Source organism: Callithrix jacchus, chromosome 22, assembly GCF_049354715.1.
Source record: "Callithrix jacchus isolate 240 chromosome 22, calJac240_pri, whole genome shotgun sequence".
Taxonomy (NCBI): Eukaryota; Metazoa; Chordata; class Mammalia; order Primates; family Cebidae; genus Callithrix; species Callithrix jacchus.
Window position 1 is genome coordinate 31,271,027 of NC_133523.1, and position 18,495 is coordinate 31,289,521.

At 43.3% G+C, this 18,495-nt stretch overlaps 1 protein-coding gene across 31 annotated transcripts; it reads left to right on the forward strand.

Annotated features, from left to right (window-relative positions):
- The first annotated feature begins 9,091 nt into the window (after positions 1-9,091).
- Positions 9,092-18,453, forward strand: LOC103789898 (zinc finger protein 302). 31 transcript variants are annotated; one of them, XM_078359030.1, is made up of 6 exons: positions 9,092-9,172; positions 10,454-10,525; positions 13,846-13,948; positions 14,442-14,562; positions 14,817-14,912; positions 16,196-18,453. In XM_078359030.1, exons 4-6 carry the CDS (start codon positions 14,529-14,531, stop codon positions 17,653-17,655), a joined length of 1,590 nt encoding a protein of 529 aa, XP_078215156.1. In that variant the 5' UTR covers positions 9,092-9,172; positions 10,454-10,525; positions 13,846-13,948; positions 14,442-14,528; the 3' UTR covers positions 17,656-18,453. The 31 variants fall into 31 exon arrangements, with proteins under 31 accessions (XP_078215156.1, XP_078215152.1, XP_035140694.1 ...); XM_078359026.1 differs by having other exon boundaries at positions 13,850-13,948; XM_035284803.3 differs by having other exon boundaries at positions 13,870-13,948; positions 14,814-14,912.
- The last annotated feature ends 42 nt before the right edge of the window (positions 18,454-18,495 follow it).

The window sequence follows — 18,495 nt, forward strand, 5'->3', positions numbered from 1 at the left end:
ATGGCACACCTGGTCAAACCAATCCCCTGGACCCCATGTAAATCAATCACTGGCTCCTCAAGCCTCTGCATAAAATTGATTATGTAAGACTTGGAACCAACCCAAATGCCCATCAGTGATAGACTGGATAAAGAAAATGTGGCATATATACACCATGGAATACTACGCAGCCATAAAAATGGATGAGTTCTTGTCCTTTGCAGGGACATGGATGAAGCTGGAAACCATCATTCTCAGGAAACTAACACAAGAACAGAAAGCCGAATACCACATGTTCTCACTTATAAGTGGGAGTTGAACAATGAGAACACATGGACACAGGGAGGGGAACACCACACACTGGAGCTTGCTGAGGAGTAGGGGGCAGGGGGAGGGATAGCATCAGGAGAAATACGTAATGTAGATGATGGGTTGATGGGTGCAGAAAACCACCATGGCTCATGTATACGTATGTAACAAACCTGCATGTTCTGCACATGTACTCCAGAACTTAAAGTATAATTGAAGAAAAAAAAAGAAAGAAAAAAAATTAATTGCGTTCTGTCACAAACCGGAGACCCTTTCTTGGGCGACCTGCTTTCTCACCTTGAGGAAGGCCTTTCTCTCTCTTCTTTGTATATTAAACTGTCCATTCCTAAACCCACCTCTCATGTGTGTCCATGTCCCGAATTCTTTCTTGACTGAGACAAAGAAACAGGGTACATACCCCAGACAATGGAGCCATTTTACTTTCCTCCTTTTCTTCCTGCTCCTCCTCTTTCTTCTTCTTCAAAAGACAGGGTCTCACTCTGTCACTCAGACAGTAGTGCAATGGAGTGATCACGGCTCACTGCAGCCTCAACCTCTTGGGCTCAAGCCATCCTACCCCTTCAGTCTCCTGCGAGTAGCTGGGACTACAGGAACTCAGCACAAAGGGTTCCCCTGCCCACAAGCCCTTCTCCAGCTGACCTGCCTGGGGAACCCTGGCTCATTCTGCCAGCTCCCCCTTGCCTCCTCCCTGCAATTTCTATGCAGCCTCCATCTGTGCTCATCTCCTCTATCCCCTGAGAATCAGAGTCTCTGGAGGCCACGGCCTGCGTCCACTTTGCTGCTGGGTTCCCGGACCTACCAAAATGACAGAACAGGGACAGGGACATTTTAATGTCTTAAATACAACTGAGACCCCCCTCAAACCTGCCAAAAGGTCCAGGGGCCTCCGAGGACTCCTGAGCTAAATCTCTGTCAGGCTCCCACCAATGCAGAATCGGCCTTCTTCCCTGGTTCTGAGCTGCTCCCTGGTAGAAGGAAGGCCGCTGAGCCATCCTCTCTGCTCTGACCAGCACTCCCCCATCCTCCCTCCAGTCCAGCCCCATTTCACCCCTCCTGCCTGAGGTCAGCCTCCCAGACCCTCCACAGCCACCTCCCAGGATCATGCCCATCTCAGATGGACAAGACATCTAAGTGTTGACCTTCCCATAGCCTCCCTCCAACCCCTAAGTCATTGCCCAGAATGCAGAGGTGACCTCTCAGAGTCCATGTCTCATCACGTCACCAACACCCCATACACTTCCCCATATCTCCCACCATGGAGTCCACACTCAGTGACAGGACACACAACAAGCAGGACCCAGCCAGCCAAACTCAGGACCCGATGCCCTGCTCTCCTTCAGTGCCCCCTGGCTTTCCACTACACTGGTCCCATCTCCTAGGATTCTTCTTGTTTCTGACCCCTGCCAGGGTGGTTCAAATGCCTGATTATCCATTCTCCTTCTCCAAATCAAGAGTGAACCCTCAGTCCCCCTATTTCCTCCTCTTCCATCCATAATTTATCCCATACTTGCCCTGAGGCCAGTGATCAGGTCGCCACCTTCCTGTTGGTCTCCTGCATGGGCTCTGCATGACTTTACTAGACACCAAGTCACATTGGTGGAGTTCAGAGGACATTGGCCCCTGTGCAGAAAATCCGGTGAGAGAGAGACTGGAGTGGGAGGCTGAGGTGGGGAATCTTCCATTCAAGCCAATGGTGATAAGGATTTCCTGGTGCCCCTCAGCCAAATCTCCCACCCTACCTGGCCCAGCCTGGCTCTCACTGGTATGCAGACCTACAGCCTGGGTGGCAGCCACATCACTGAAGAATTGGCCCTCAGCCAGGGGTGATTTTCCATGATTAGGTTTTCTCTCATTAGAGTTGTTATGAACAACAAATTAGAAAACTTAACAGAAATGAATAAATTTCTGGAAAAATGAAACCTCCCAAGATTGAACCAAAAAGAAATCAAACTCCTAACAGACAATGATTAGTAACAAATTAAGTTTGTAATAAAATGTCTCCTATCAAAGAAAAGTCCAGACTCTGATGGGTTCACTGCCGAATTCCACCAATTACTTAGGAGGAACTAATAGCAATTCTTCTAAAACTCTTCCAGAAAATCCTTTTCTGAGTAGGGAAGAGTAGGAAATTCTTCCAAATTCAGTTAACAAGTCCAGCACCATCCTGATATTGAAACCACAGAAGGGCACAACAACAAAAAGAAACCTATAGGCCAATGATATGGTTTGGCTGTGTCTCCACCCAAATCTCCTCTTAATTCTAGTTTCCATAATCCCCACGTGTTGTGGGAAAGACCCAGTGGGTGGTAACTGAATCATGGACATGGTTAATTTCATGCTGCTGTTCTCATGCTTGTGAGTGAATTCTCACGAGATGATGGTTTTATTTCGGGTTTTTCCTCCTTTTGTTCCACACTTCTCCACCCTACCAGCATGTGAAGAAGGATGTGTCTGCTTTCCCTTCTGCCGTGATTGTAAGTTTCCTAAGGCCTCCCAGCGATGCATAACTGTGAGTCAATTAAATCTCTTTCCTTTATAAATTACCCAGTCTCAGATATACCTTTACTAGGAGTGTGAGAACGAACTAATACAGCCAATATCCCTGATAAATGTAGATGCAAACACTCTTCACAAAATACTAGCCAATCAAATTCAGCAGCACATTAAATGACATCCCATGGCCAAGTGGGATTTAACCCAGGGATGTAGGGATAGTACCAGATGCATAAATCAATAAATGTGACATATCACATCAACGGAAGGAGTACGAGAACCATAGGATCATCTTAGCAGGTACAGAAAAAGCATGACAAAATTCAACAGTCCTTCATGATTAAAAACTCTTAGCAAACTGGGCATAGAAGGAATGTAGCCCAACACAATAAAGGCAATGTATGGCTAACCCAGAGCCGACATCACACCGAATAGGGAAAAATTGAAAGCTCTTTCTCTAAGATCTGGAACAAGACACGAACGCCTGTTTTCATCACTTTTATTCAACATAGTAGTGGAAGGCCCAGCCACAGCAATTAGTTAAGGGGAAGAAATGAAATAAAGGGCACCCAGACTGGAAAGGAGGATGTCACATTGTTTCTGCTTGCAGATGACATGGTTTTACATATAGAAACCCTAAAAGTACCATAAAAAAACACTTAGACTTCATAAACAAATTGGTTAAAGATGCAGGACACAGGCGGGGCGCGGTGGCTCACGCCTGTAATCCCAGCACTTTGGGAGGCTGAGGTGGGTGGATCACGAGGTCAAGAGATCGAGACCATCCTGGTCAACATGGTGAAACCCCGTCTCTACTAAAAATACAAAAAATTAGCTGGGCACGGTGGCGCATGCCTGTAATCCCAGCTACTCAGGAGGCTGAGGCAGGAGAATTGCTTGAACCCAGGAGGCGGAAGTTGCAGTGAGCCGAGATAACGCCATTGCACTCCAGCCTGGGTAACAAGAGCGAAACTCCGTCTCAAAAAAAAAAAAAGATGCAGGACACAAAAGCAACATATTAATATGATTATCATTCCTATACATCAAAAATGAATCTGGAAAAAATAAAGTGAAAAAGAAATCCCATGTAAAATACTACTGAAGAAAAAGTGCCTCAGAATAAATAAAAACAAAAAGGTCAAAGATCTCTCCTAAAAACCTCTAGAACATTGAGAAAACAAATTGAGGAAGACACTGAGCAATGGAAAGATATCCCATGTTCATAACTGGAAGAAACACCACTGTGAAAATGACCATGTTACCAAAAGCAATCTGCAGATCCAATAAAATTCCTATCAAAATATCAGCGATATCGTCTAGAAACAGAAAAAATAATTCCAAAATTCATAGAAAACCACAATAGGCTCTGAAGAGCCAAAGCAATCCTAATCAAAAAGAACAAAGCTAGAGGTATAGCCTGACTTGACTTCAACATAGACAACACAGCTACACTAAACAAAACAGCATGGTACTGGTATCAAAACAGACACATACACCAGTGAAACTAAATAGATAATCCAGAAATACATCCACATGTTTACAACCAATTGATTTTCTTTCTTTCTTTTTTTTTTTTGAGACGGAGTTTTGCTCTTGTTACCCAGGCTGGAGTGCAATGGCACGATCTCGGCTCACTGCAACCTCCGCCTCCTGGGTTCAGGCAATTCTCCTGCCTCAGCCTCCTGAGTAGCTGGGATTACAGGCACGCGCCACCGTGCCCAGCTAATTTTTTTGTATTTTTAGTAGTGACGGGGTTTCACCATTTTGACCAGGATGGTCTTGATCTCTTGACCTCGTGATCCACCCACCTCGGCCTCCCAAAGTGCTGGGATTACAGGCTTGAGCCACCGTGCCCGGCCATTTCTAGCGTTCTAAAGGATTGTAGGGTGACTGTAACACACAATTTACTACACATTTTTAAATACCTAGACAAGCAGATACTGCATGTTCCTAACACAAAGTAATAATCAATGTTTGAGGAGGTGTTTGTGCCAATCTCCCTGCTTTGGTCATTACACATTGCACACATGTACTGAAATATCACACAGGGTCCCCCAAATACATACAATTATTACTGTGTCCATGTAAAATAATGAAACAAAAGAAAAGAAAAACAGTTTAATATCTGCAATGAGCTACAGTTTAATATCTGTAATGAGCATAGATTTTAAAATATTTAATAAAATAGTAGAAAATCAAGTGCAAACACATTTAACGAAATTATACATATGACCAAGTAGAATTTATTCCTGAAATAAAAGGATAGTTCTGCTGGGAGCGGTGGCTCACGCCTGTAATCCTAGCACTTCGGGAGGCCAAGGTGGGTGGATCATCTGAGGTCAGGAGTTCAAGACCAGCCTGGCCATCATGGTGAAACCCCATCCTAAAATAAATAAAAATAAATGAATAAATAAATAAAATAAAAGGATAGTTCAACATAGGACAAGTCAATCAATGTGACATACCACATTAGCAGAGTGAAGAATATAAACCACAGGATCATCTTAAAAGATGCAGAGAAAGCACTTGATAATGCTCAACATCCATTCATATTAAAACCATCAACAAAACAGGTATTGAAGAAACTTACCTCAACACAAATATGGTCAGTATGTAAAAAACCCACTGCTAACATTATAATCAATAAAGAGAAATGGAAATTCTTTCCTGTAAGATCAGGAACAAGATAAAGATGCCCACTCTTACAACTTGTATTTAACATGGTATTGGAAGCCCTACCCAGAACAGTGAGGCAAGAAAAGGCATCTAAATCAGAAAACAATGAAGTAGAATTATATCTCTTAGAAGATCACATGATGTTGGCTGGGCGCAGTGGTTCACGCCTATAATCCCAGCACTTTGGGAGGCTGAGGTGGGCAGATCACCTCAGCCTCCCAAAGTGCTGGGATTATAGGCGTGGCCAGGAATTTGAGACCAGCCTAGCCAAAACATGGTGAAACCCCTTCTCCACTGAAAATACAAAAATTAGCCAGGCCTGGTGGGGCGCACCTATAATCCTAGCTACTCAGGAGGCTGAGGCAGGAGAATCGCTTGAACTAGCTGGGTGGATGTTGCAGTGAGTCAAGACTGCACCACTGCACTCCAGCCTGCACACAGAGCAACACACTATTTGAAAAAAAAAAGAAAAAAAGGTCACGTGTTATATGTAGAAACCCCCAAAGACTCCACACATACACAATTATAAACTAAGAAACAAATTTAGTACTGTTGCAAGGTACAAAATAAACCTACAAAAATCATAAATGTTTCCGTATGTAACAATGAACTATTCAATAAGGAAAATATGAAAACAATTACATTTGCAATAACAACAAAAGGATAAAATACTTGGAGTCGGGAGCCGTGGCTCACACCTGTAATCCCAGCACTTTGGGAGGCCGAGGCTGCTGGATCGAGACCATCCTGGTCAACACGGTAAAACCCCATCTCTACTAAAAATACAAAAAATTAGCTGGGCATAGTGGCGCGTGCCTGTAATCCAAGCTACTCAGGAGGCTGAGGCAGGAGAATTGCCTGAACCCAGGAGGCGGAGGCTGTGGTGAGCTGAGATCATGCCATTGCACTCCAGCCTGGGTAACAAGAGCGAAACTCCGTCTCAAAAAAAAAAAAAAGAATAAAATACTTGGGATAAACTAAGCCAAAGAGGCGAAAGACTTGTATGCCAACAACTATAAAACATTGATGAAGAAAATTAAAGAAGACACAGAGCAATGGAAAGACCTTGTTCATTCACAGATTTGAAGAATTAATCGAGTTAAAATATCCATACTACCAAAGAATCTACAGATTCAAGCCAATCCCTATCAAAATCCTGATGGCATTTTTGATAGAATAGAAATAAAATGCTAAAATGTATTTGCAATCACACACACAAAAAAGCCAAAATAGACAAAGCAATCCTGGCCAAGAAGACGAAGCTGGAAGAATCAACCTACAGAAGGAGAGACAGTATTCGAGAACCATGTTTGATAAGGGGTCAATATCCAAAATATATAATTAATTCATGTAACTCAATAGCAAAAATAACAAACTCCAATTGAGAATAGACAAAGGACCTACATAGACATCTTTTCTAAAAAGACATACAAATGGCCGACAGATGCTTGAAGAGGTGTTCAACATCACCGATCATTAGAAAAATGCAAACCCAAAGCATCAACCGGGACATTACCTTATTTGGTCTAAAAACGGAAGGAACCCTCAGTTCTGGGTGCCCACCCCTTTCCCAGAAAACTTATGAATAATCCACCCCTTGTTTAGCATAGAATCAAGAAGTTACAGTAAGGATAAGCAGCTGAGCAGCTTATGCCGCTGCTCTGCTTATGGAGTGGACATTCTTTTATTCCTTTCTTTTTTTTTTTTTGATGGAGTTTCGCTCTTGTTATCCAGGCTGGAGGGCAATGGCTCGATCTTGGCTCACCACAACCTCCACCTCCTGGGTTCAGGCAATTCTCCTGCCTCAGCCTCCTGAGTAGCTGGGATTACAGGCACTCGCCATCATGCCCAGCTAATTTTTTGTATGTTTAATAGAGACAGGGTTTCACCATGTTGACCAGGATGGTCTCGATCTCTTGACCTCGTGATCCACCAGCCTCGGCCTCCCAAAGTGCTGGGATTACAGGCGTGAACCACCGCACCCAGCCTATTCCTTTACTTTCTTAGTCAATTTGCTTTCACTTAATGGACTTGCCCCAAATGCTTTCCTTTATGAGATCCAAGAACCCTCTCTGGGGGTCTAGTATAGAACCCCTTTCTGGTAAGCCCCTCTGCGAAGGCTGACCCACCCCCCTAACTCTGATTGCTCTGCAGCTGCATTCCTGAGCTCCTATCTACGTGCTACAATTAAGCAAAGCCTGATTACAGTCATCTGGGCAGCTTTGGGGAGGCCAGGGAAAACAAATGTTTGTTATCCATATTTGTAAATTCCTGTTTGACATGTATCTGTAAAAAATCCTGGTTTCTCTCTTTTTTAAAAAAAAACTGCTGCCACAAAAGTCACAGGATGATGAACTGTAGAGCTGTCACAAGTTGACAAACTACCTCTGTGCCCATTATGAGTGGATAGATGACCTCAGTCCTGAAACTCCCTTATGCCCCTCTCGCCCCATATAAACCCCTTGTTTTGTAAGCTTGGGCTGCCTACTCTGATTGTTACAGAGCAGCCAGCAGGTTAATAAAACTTGCTTGCCTGACTTGGGACATATTCTCCTTTCTCTCAGCCACCCTTACACTTACCTTGGCCATGGTACTGGCATAGGAAGTGCACAATCTGGTCATGTCACGTAGGTGAGGATACCTGTGTGCCAGGTAACCTCAGGTGGACATGGTGGCACTTGTGGGGCAGTCCTGTAACCTGCAGTATGGTGGGTGGGATGGACCATACAGGCAGGAACTACTCCTGATGGCAGTTGAGGGCCCACGTGTGTACTGGGTGGGGGCCGATGGGAGTGACCGGTGACTGGCTGGGCACAGGCAGACGAGTGACAGCCATACAAACCCCACCACTAAGCGCGTCCCTCCCAGGGCAAAGCAGCTGGGAGACCCAAGGGGCCTCAGGTCCTCAGGAAGCCTCCTGGCCCTCTCTGCCCTCAGAGGACCCCACCTCCTTCTAGCTGTGGGAGTGCGAGGGGGACACAGTGATCTGGGGTCCCGAGAAGGAAGGTAGATGGAGGGAAGGCGGCCCTCTGCTCCCAGATCCTGCTGCTCAGCCCCCTGCGGCCTTCCTGGAGCCCACAGCTTTGAGCTGCGGCCTCCCAGCCTCCGTCCCCAGGATGACGCCCAATAGTCTTTTCCACTGTTGGTGGCTTTTCCCTTTGGGGAGGGTCCCCAGATTGTGGAAAGTGTGGAAGGCTCCCCGGTCCCTGTCCCGCCGGGCCCCCACTCCTGTCCTCCTCATCTCTCTCTGTCTCTCTCAGAGGCAGAGGCAGAGGCAGAGGCAGAGGTGGAGGTGGAGGCAGCATTAAATTAAAATTTAATTTAAATGTTAAAAAGGAAGTAAACTGCCCAAATACACACCAACAGTAGACTGTTCCGCTTTGCATACAGAGGTCCGTTGACCCTTTGGGTGGGCCGGGCAAGGTCAGGGCCTAAGAAGAGCCTCTGGGGAGAGGGGGGCTCACGCTCTCATGACTGCGGGAGGAGTGACTCCTCCCAGGATGAGGGTCTCTGTCCTCCTATGCTCACTCAAATTCAGTATTTCCAAGTCCTCCCAGGGGGCGTAACGCACATCAGAACGGCCGTCATTAGTGTCACAGATACGTGTCCTCATGCATTTCCAGGAAATCTCCGTGGCTGGCGAACTACAGTTGGTATAGCCCAGCCTCCGGGCGTTCTGTGAGCTGTAGTCTCGGTAAGTGGGTTCCAAAAAAATCTCAAAGATCATATAAGGTGGACAGCGTAGCAGCGGGGTTTGGGAAGACGGGAGCCCCTTTGTTAGCAAAGGCGAGTGCTCGCGCGGTACCAGCAAGCGCTCGCTGCCCACGCCCTGGGAGAAAAACGTTTGTGTGAACGCACGAATGGCCGGAAGAGTTTGCCACGGCCGCAGGGTTTTCTGGGAAGTGTAATTTCTTGGTCTGGGCGTCATTGTACTTACAAGTAGAGGGTGGCCCTTGGTTCCAAGGTGTATCGTTCACCAGAGGACGACTGTGTGCCTTAGGACACTTCGCGGGTGGTCCTAGCTGGCCGGCTATGGAATAACAGCCCCCAGGCGGTTTACTTTCTTACGAAGCCGAGACCGATTTGCCCGCGGCCGCAGAGACTCCTGGGAAGTGTGGTCTTCCGAGGCCGGCGGTTCGCGGCACTGGGAACTTTGGTCCCCAGCGCGGATGATCCTGGGAAATGTCTGTCGGCCCTGGGCGGCGCTCTGGGTCCATCCCGCGGTAGCCTCGGTCCTGGTGGCGACTTCCTGGCTCAGGAACGATTCTGAGCAGTGTTGTTCCCGGAGGTCTGCAGCCGTTGCCCGCTCACCAGCGACGCTGCGATTCAGGTCCGCAGAGGTGCGGGTTCGGGGCGCCTGCGGGGACGGTGAGGCCCCGCTGAGGACTCCGGCAAGTGTGGGTCCCGGGGGCGGCGGCGGCGGGGCTCGGGCCCTGGGTCGGCCCGCGGTGTGACCCCGGCTGGGGTCTTGGCTTTTCCTGGCCTTCGTGTCCTGCTGTGTAAACACGGGGTGATGACGGCCCCGACCTCTTGGCGCGGTTGTGAGAGCGAAGTGAGCGCGAGAGCAGACGCCAGCCACAGTTGTTTTGGGTTATGTAGCCATGAAGCCGGCGCTTTGCAGTTGTGTAGCCTTGAACAAATGGGTTCGGTATCTTGGAATTTCGGTTTTGTCATCGTTTAAAAAAGAAATCTGGAATAATGTGAATGCCCATCGTGCATAGTGGTGAAGATGAAATAGCTGATAAAGTTACCGTTGTTTTATGAGGCTTTTATGTACAGAATAATTGATTTTCCTCGCAAGTGGCACCTGGTAAATTGCTTCCCCTTGCGGAGAAACACCCTGTTGGTTCCCAGGGAGAGATTAGCGCCCCGGAGAGTGATTACCAAGGTGCTTTTCCATTACGGGGTGTCACAGGTGCTGCAAGATAAGCCTGGGTTTTTAAGACTGCTTTTTCCTGCCCTTCTGTGCCCTTAGGACACTGCCCATCTCTAAGAGCCTGGAAAGGGGACTCTGTTGGCTATCGGAACTTGCAGAGTAATGTCTCAGGTAAGTCAGTGTGTCCCGAAATCTTCCTGAAACACTTTATCAGGACTTTCTGATCAAGTCCTGATAAACACTTTCTGCTAGAAGACTTTCTAGTCTTGCCAAAATTTTAAAACTACCATTGACAATGCAGCTTTGGAATATAAGGTTATTTGCTTTATGGTTGTCAAAACTGTACCATGTGGTCTCAAGTCAAGAGATGTTTGTAGTCATCCTTGATTCTTCCCTTTCACTTAAAACTCATATTCAGATCCTCTAGTTGGAGCTAAGTTACACACCGTATAGAGAATCTGACCATTAGTTACCCCATCACCACCAACACCACTGTCACCCCAATCCAAGCCACCTGTATTATCACAGTAGCCTCCTAACTGGATTTCCTGCATCCACCCTTAACCCTCATCAGTCTGTTCTCAGTACAACTGTCACCGTGATCCTATTGTTATATAAATTCCTGTCATTTCTTGATCTAAAAATTTTCAGTAGCTCTAACCCAAAGTTCTGCAGTGACCTGTTTGTACAACTAAGCTATTACCTTTCTCTGCCTCCTCATCCCTGTGAGCTCCAGCCACTGTCACCAGTTGCTGTGCCATCCATGTGGAATATTCTTCACCCAGATATGCACAAGCTTGCATTCTTATCTCCTTCGTGTGTTCGCTCGGTGGTGAATTCTCAGAAAAGCTTCCCTGAATGCCGGTTTGCAATTGCAGTCACCTTCCCTGACCTAGCACCTCCACTCCTCCATCACTGCTTAGTTGTTTTCCACGGCTTGTGTCACTCACTAGCTGATGTACTGTGTGTTCAGTAGATGTATGTGCTCATTGTCTCTTCCTGGTGGGAGGAATATTTTTTCTTTTTTGTTGACTGTTATAGCTTCAGTACCCAGAGTGGTACCTGGCACCAAGTAGATGCTTAGTTAGTAACTGTGGAGTGAATAAGATAAGTAACGAAGAACTGGTGGGGCAGAATCATGGCATGGAAGGTGAAGCTTGCACAGGAGGGGATGTGGGTGGCAGGTGTACCTGTTGGGTGAAGTCTTTCTTAGAAAAATTAGATAATTAGAATTGAAAAACTGGTGTGGTGGTACATGCTTGTTGTGCCAGCTACTCAGGAGGCTGATGAGGTAGGAAGATTTCTTGAGCCCTGTGGTACGAAGCTGCAGTGGCTATGATTATGTCACTGTACTCCAGCCTGGTGACAGAGCAAGATGCTGTCTCTTAAAAAAAAACAACAAAAGTAAAGGCTAAATTGAACTAATGCTAAAATCATTCATTGGTTCATCCTCTAAACACTTATGAAGTACCTGTTAGGAAAAGTTGTACGTGGATTTCGGTGTACACTGACACACAGGACTTCATGATCCAGTGCAGTATTGTCTAAGAGAACTTTCTGCAGTGGCGGAAGTGTTCTCCATGTGTACTGATCATACGGTAGCCATCAGCCCCATGTGACGATTGAGTACTTGAACTATGGCTTAAGCAATGGAGGACATGAATTTTAAATTTTCTTTAATTTTACATTTTAATTCATTTAAATGTATGTAGCCAAATTGGCTAGTGGCTACTGTATTGAGGATTGCAGCACTGGTAGGAAAGTAAGAAAGCATTAGACATTATAACAAATGTTAGGACGGATATCCTAGGTTCTTTTGGGGACAGAGATGGGTGAATACTGCAGGCTGCCCGGGTAACTGAGGGGGAAGAAAGAAGCGTCCCTGGCTCTAACTTGTAATGACTGGTTTGTCATAAAGCTATGAGAAATGTTATTTTTATTTGGGATAAAGGCAGTTAACTAACACAGTGACAACTCCAATTAACAGGTGAATTTGGGATAAATTATGTGTAGCAAATTGAACTATCAGGTCTTACTTGATTATCTGGAAACTTTATGTATTGGATTGTATTTGCTTGGCTATATAAAAGGATGAGATTTCTTCCTGTCCTTTAATCTCATTAGTAGATTGCTTGCGAAGTGCATCAAGGTCTGATTTAATGCTTATTCAGAAATAAAAGTGTTTTCTTTTTTTTTTTTCTTCTACATTCGTGGAGAGGATTTTCTGCCCTTGCCAGGAGATTTGAATTTTATTTTCCCAACACCTGGCAAAAGTAAATTCTGCCTTTAAAACCAAAGACCACTGTCACTGGTGAACATGCATATAAAATATCCAAATAAAGTAATAAATACTGAATTAAGTCTCTGAGCTAAAAAGTAACCACAGTCAAGCAGTCTGTTTCACAAATCAAAGACAGTAATAATACTGTATTAAATGGATGTATTTTTTACACATATTATAATTTGACTAACCAATAAACTATTGAATATTTAAGCTTCTAAAGTTTTACTATGTTAAGTAACATTGTGAAATGAGTACTATTACGAGGAATTCTAAGCATATCTGTGAGCATTTCCTTAGAATATTTTCTTTGAAATGTACTCTTTTAATTTTTCCCTTTACTTTCAGACTTAAGGACTATCTATGGCAGTGGTCCCCAACTTTTTTGTACCAGAGATAGGTTTTGTAGAAGACAGTTTTTCCACAGAAGTGGAAGGTGGTGGTTTAGGGATGAAACTGTTTCACCTCAGATCATCAGGCATTAGTTCAGTTCACATGAGGAATAGACAGCCTCGATCCCTTGCATGCGCAGTAGGGATTGTGATCCTATGAGGATCTAATGCCACAGCTGATCTGACAAGAGGCGGAGCTTGGGTGGTAATGCTCATTTGCCTGCCACTCATCTCCTGCTGTGTGGCCCAATTCAGGCGGTTAGGGACCCTGATCTATGGCATGAAACCATCCTTCAGTCTTTTTGCCCAGGGGTCTCATATTTTAATTGTTAAATGTCTATCAGTACAAAGTTTAAGTGTACATCATAAATATATTTCTTTTTTTGTTTATGAATCAGTTTTGTGTATATTTAAGTTCATTGGTGCTGCTGTAACAGTATCATAGACTGAGTAATTTATCAACAATAGAAATTGACTTTTCGTGGTTTTAGAGCCTGGGAAGTCCCAGATCAAGGGGCAGGCATCTGGCAAGGGCCTTCTTGCTGTGTCCCTTTATGCTGGAAGGGCGGATAGGAGAGAAAGGCAAAAGGGGGCCCAAACTCATTTTTAAATAAGGAACCCACTCTTAATGATGATGACATTAATCCATTCATGAGGGTAGAGTCCTCAAGTCCTAATAATCTCGTAAGTTCTCACCTCTTAAAACTGTTACAATGGCAATTAAGTTCAATACATGCTTTTTGGGGGTCACAATCAAACCATAACAGTGTATATCTATCAGTTTTTACTGTAAAGGTTTTTTTTTTTTTTTTTTTGAGAGAGAGTTTTGCTCTATTACCCAGGCTGGAGTGCAGTGGAGTGATCTTGGCTCATCACAACCTTCGCCTCCCGGGTTCAAGCCATTCTGCCTCAGCCTACCAGGTATTTGGGATTCCAGGTGTGAGACACTACACCCAGCTACCCATTTTTTGTGAGCCTTAGTGAATCATCCTGAGTATCCCATGTGAGGGACAATCACTTTAGCCTCATTTTTTAATTACTTAACTAGCACTTAAGCTGTAACAGATATAACTAAATACTTGACTCCGTGCTGTCAATTGTCAAATGCTGATTTTTAAAAGTTTGTGTAATTCTATAGCTTTTAGCAAAATTAACTCTTCTGAAGCAAAGCTCTCATATTTGTTTCTCATCCTTACTGTAATAATAAGTCCAAGCACATAACCGTCCCCCTTACTGTATGCTAATTCCATCTATATAACTGTCCTGTTATTACTTAACCAAGATCACAGTCCCAATCATTGTCACAACTCCTGAGTTTTGTTCCATTTCTTCCACAACCAGCCTAATTTTACCCCTCTTCAGTGACAGAAGAGGCCTGCGCTATGGTTGAACCTAAATATATTTGCTATTTCAGGTGACATTTAGTGATGTGGCTATAGACTTCTCTCATGAAGAGTGGGAATGGCTAGATTCTGCTCAGAGGGACTTATACAAGGATGTGATGGTCCAGAATTATGAGAACCTGGCCTCTCTAGGTAAGGACATCACCCCTTCCACTCCAATAAGGAACACCTTTCGTTTGCCGCTCTGAATTGCTGGAGATCCTCCTAAGTAAATGGCTGAATTTCTGTACCATGTTTCCAAGGAAATGTATAGCTCTGTTGTGCCCGGCCTGAAGCTTATCTTTCCATGTCAGTGACACCCTTCATCCCTTCCTGTGGTCTCTTGTGATGGCCTCTCATAATAGAGGACCGCAGCTTACGCAATTCTATGTTCTTCCTGTAAGCAGGTCTTTCCATAACTAAGCCACATGTGATCACGCTATTGGAGGATGGAAAAGAGCCCTGGATGGTGGAGGAAAAAATGTCCAAAGGTGTGACTCCAGGTGAGTCATGGTGAACGAGACAAGGGAAGTTTCTGTTAAAGATGCTTATAGTGAGGGTGGAGGCATTTTAGGGATACTGTCTTCAAAGATCTCCGATATAAATGAAAACTGAGGGGTATTTAGCTTAGCTTTTCCAAACAGTTGTTCCTCTATCCCAAATTATTATCTGTACCACTCATGTCATCTAATCAAGGTTAGAGGTTTTTGCCACCATAATAATTCAAATTGTTACTCTATTCAGACAAAGTAAGGCAAATTATTCCTTCTTAAATCTACTTAAGGAAAAACATACTGATTGTTTTGGGCTAAGAAAAGCTGTCAGTTAGATAGGAAATCACTTTTCTAAAGTTGAGCTTTGTAGATGAAATATGAACATATTAGAGGAAGTAAGGAATGTATAAAAATGTTTCTAGAAAAAATATTTTCTAATGTCCAGTAAATGACGATTCATATAGTTTCTTCATAACTTCAGAAAGCCCAAATCTTTGCCAGCTATAAAGAACATTTATTTTGTTTTAACTGAAACTGTTTAATGTAGTAATATCAATTCTGTCTTTTAAGCATGTTAATCTGGCAGCAAACTGAAATTAATTGAATGTTGGAGAAAAAGGCTATGAGACAAAATGCAATGTTTTATACATGAATATACACACAAAATGATGGCCTGGAATCCAGAATGCCTTCCACATTTTATTTCTGATCGTTTCCTTTTTTTGCATACTATTTCATCCATTACACATATTTTACCCATTTTATATATTTTACCTATGTCTGTTATCACATTCTGTTTCTGCTTCTGTGAACTTTGTATTCTCTACTTCCCTTCAGCATTGTTCAGGAATCATTGAAATACTGGAGTTGTCAAAACTATGTGTTTTTTGGGGCCGGGCGCGGTGGCTCAAGCCTGTAATCCCAGCACTTTGGGAGGCTGAGGCGGGTGGATCACGAGATTGAGACCATCCTGGTCAACATGGTGAAATCCTGTCTCTACTAAAAATACAAAAAATTATCTGGGCATGGTGGCGTGTGCCTGTAATCCCAGCGACTCAGGAGGCTGAGGCAGGAGAATTGCCTTAACCCAGGAGGCGAAGGTTGCGGTGAGCCGAGATCGTGCCATTGCACTCCAGTCTGGGTAACAAGAGCGAAACTCCGTCTCACACACTTACACACAAAAACTATGTGTTTTCTGGGGGCTTCATTTCTAATCCAGTTCTCTAATTCCACTGTAGTAGTTTCTTTTTAAGAAGTTAAAAAAAAAAAAGCAGTGCTTTGCTTTATTTCAGATTGGGAATCAAGATGGGAAAACAAGGAATTATCAACAAAGAAGGATATTTATGATGAAGATTCACCCCAAACAGTAATAATAGAAAAAGTTATAAAACAAAGTTATGAATTTTCAAATTCTAAGAAGAATTTGGAATACATAGAGAAGTTGGAAGGGAAGCATGGAAGTCAGGTGGAACATTTCAGACCAGCAACTCTCATCTCTAGGGAAAGCCCTAATGGGGACAGTGTTTACAAATACAATATTTTTAGAAGCACCTTTCATTCAAAATCTGCTTTTTCTGAACCACAAAAAATTTCTGCTGAAGGAAATCCACACAAATATGATATATTAAAGAAGAACTTATCAAAAAAGTCAGTTATAAAAAATGAGAAAATCAGTGGTGGAAAGAAACTTTTGAATTCTAATGAAAGTGGGGCAGCCTTCAACAAGAGCAAATCTGTTACCCTTCACCAGACTTGTAAGAGAGAGAAAATCTATACATGCAGTGAATGTGGGAAAGCCTTCGGCAAACAGTCAATCCTTAATCGCCACTGGAGAATTCATACAGGAGAGAAGCCCTATGAATGTCGTGAATGTGGGAAGACTTTTAGCCATGGCTCATCCCTTACACGACATCAGATAAGCCATAGTGGAGAGAAACCTTACAAATGTACTGAATGTGGGAAGGCCTTTAGCCATGTCTCATCACTTACGAACCATCAGAGCACTCACACTGGAGAGAAACCATATGAATGTATGAACTGTGGAAAGTCTTTTAGTCGTGTATCCCATCTCATTGAACATCTAAGAATTCATACTCAAGAAAAACTTTATGAGTGTCGTATATGTGGAAAGGCTTTCATTCATAGGTCATCTCTCATTCACCATCAGAAAATCCATACTGGAGAGAAGCCTTATGAATGTAGTGAATGTGGGAAAGCTTTCTGCTGTAGCTCACACCTTACTCGACATCAAAGAATTCACACTATGGAGAAACAATACGAATGTAACAAATGTCTGAAAGTCTTTAGTAGCCTCTCATTTCTTGTTCAGCATCAGAGTATTCATACTGAGGAAAAACCCTTTGAATGTCAGAAATGCAGGAAATCCTTTAACCAGCTTGAATCACTGAATATGCATTTGAGAAATCACATTAGATTGAAACCTTATGAATGCAGTATATGTGGGAAAGCCTTCAGTCACAGGTCATCCCTGCTTCAACATCACAGAATTCATACTGGAGAGAAACCTTACGAATGTATTAAGTGTGGGAAAACCTTCAGCTGTAGTTCAAACCTTACTGTCCATCAGAGAATTCATACTGGAGAAAAGCCATATAAATGTAGTGAGTGTGGGAAAGCTTTTAGCAAAGGCTCAAATCTTACTGCCCATCAAAGAATACATAATGGAGAGAAACCCAGTAGTGTGGTAAGTGTGGAAAAGCCTCTAGGCCACATGAATCACTATACGTGTTAGAAATCTTACAGAAGAGAAAATACATGAAGTAGTATTTATCAGTAAATTTCATTCATAGAGTCTCCCTTATTTAACATTAGAAAAATTTATCCTGGGGAAAGACTTATGAATGTAGTGAATATTGGAAGACTTTTAGCAAAGATGTAGACCATTTTGTTTATCAACGTTTACACTGTAGGGAAATCATGAAGACCATAAATGTGGGAAAGCATTTGTCAGTATTAATCCCTTAATTGACGTAAGTATACTCACACTAGGAAAAAACCATGTACATTTATCAAATACAGGAAAGACTATAGGCAATAGAATCTCCTACAAACACCTACAGGAGAGAAGCTGTATGGATGTAGAAAATTTGGAAATTGAGAGAACTCTTTAGTTCCAAGTACACCCCTTATTCTAGAGCAGAGAACTGAAACTGGAGAGAAATCTCATTTAAGAGACACGGCAAAGTCTTCACTGAGAGTGTTGGTCTTGCTAGACATCAGAAGATTAATGGTAGAACAACCTGACGGGTTTAGGAATTATGTGTAAATCTTTGCAGTGATGCTATTTGTAAACTGGTTTCTACAGGACAGCAAATAAACATATAATTAAATATGCATTTCTTAGAGCAGTAGCTTGAAGTTTCCCTTGAGTTCTACTTAGAAATTCTTTTTAGCTAGTGAGCATGTGAAGTTATTTAGTCACCCAGAGGAGCTAGTAAGTGTTATAATGTTGAAAATTAAAGCTGCAAAAGAAATAAAATGATGTTAATAAAAGTTTTGTATCTAATAAAATCATTTTGTATATTGCAAACTCTTTCATTGTGACTATTTCTTGCAAAAAATTTTGCTACGA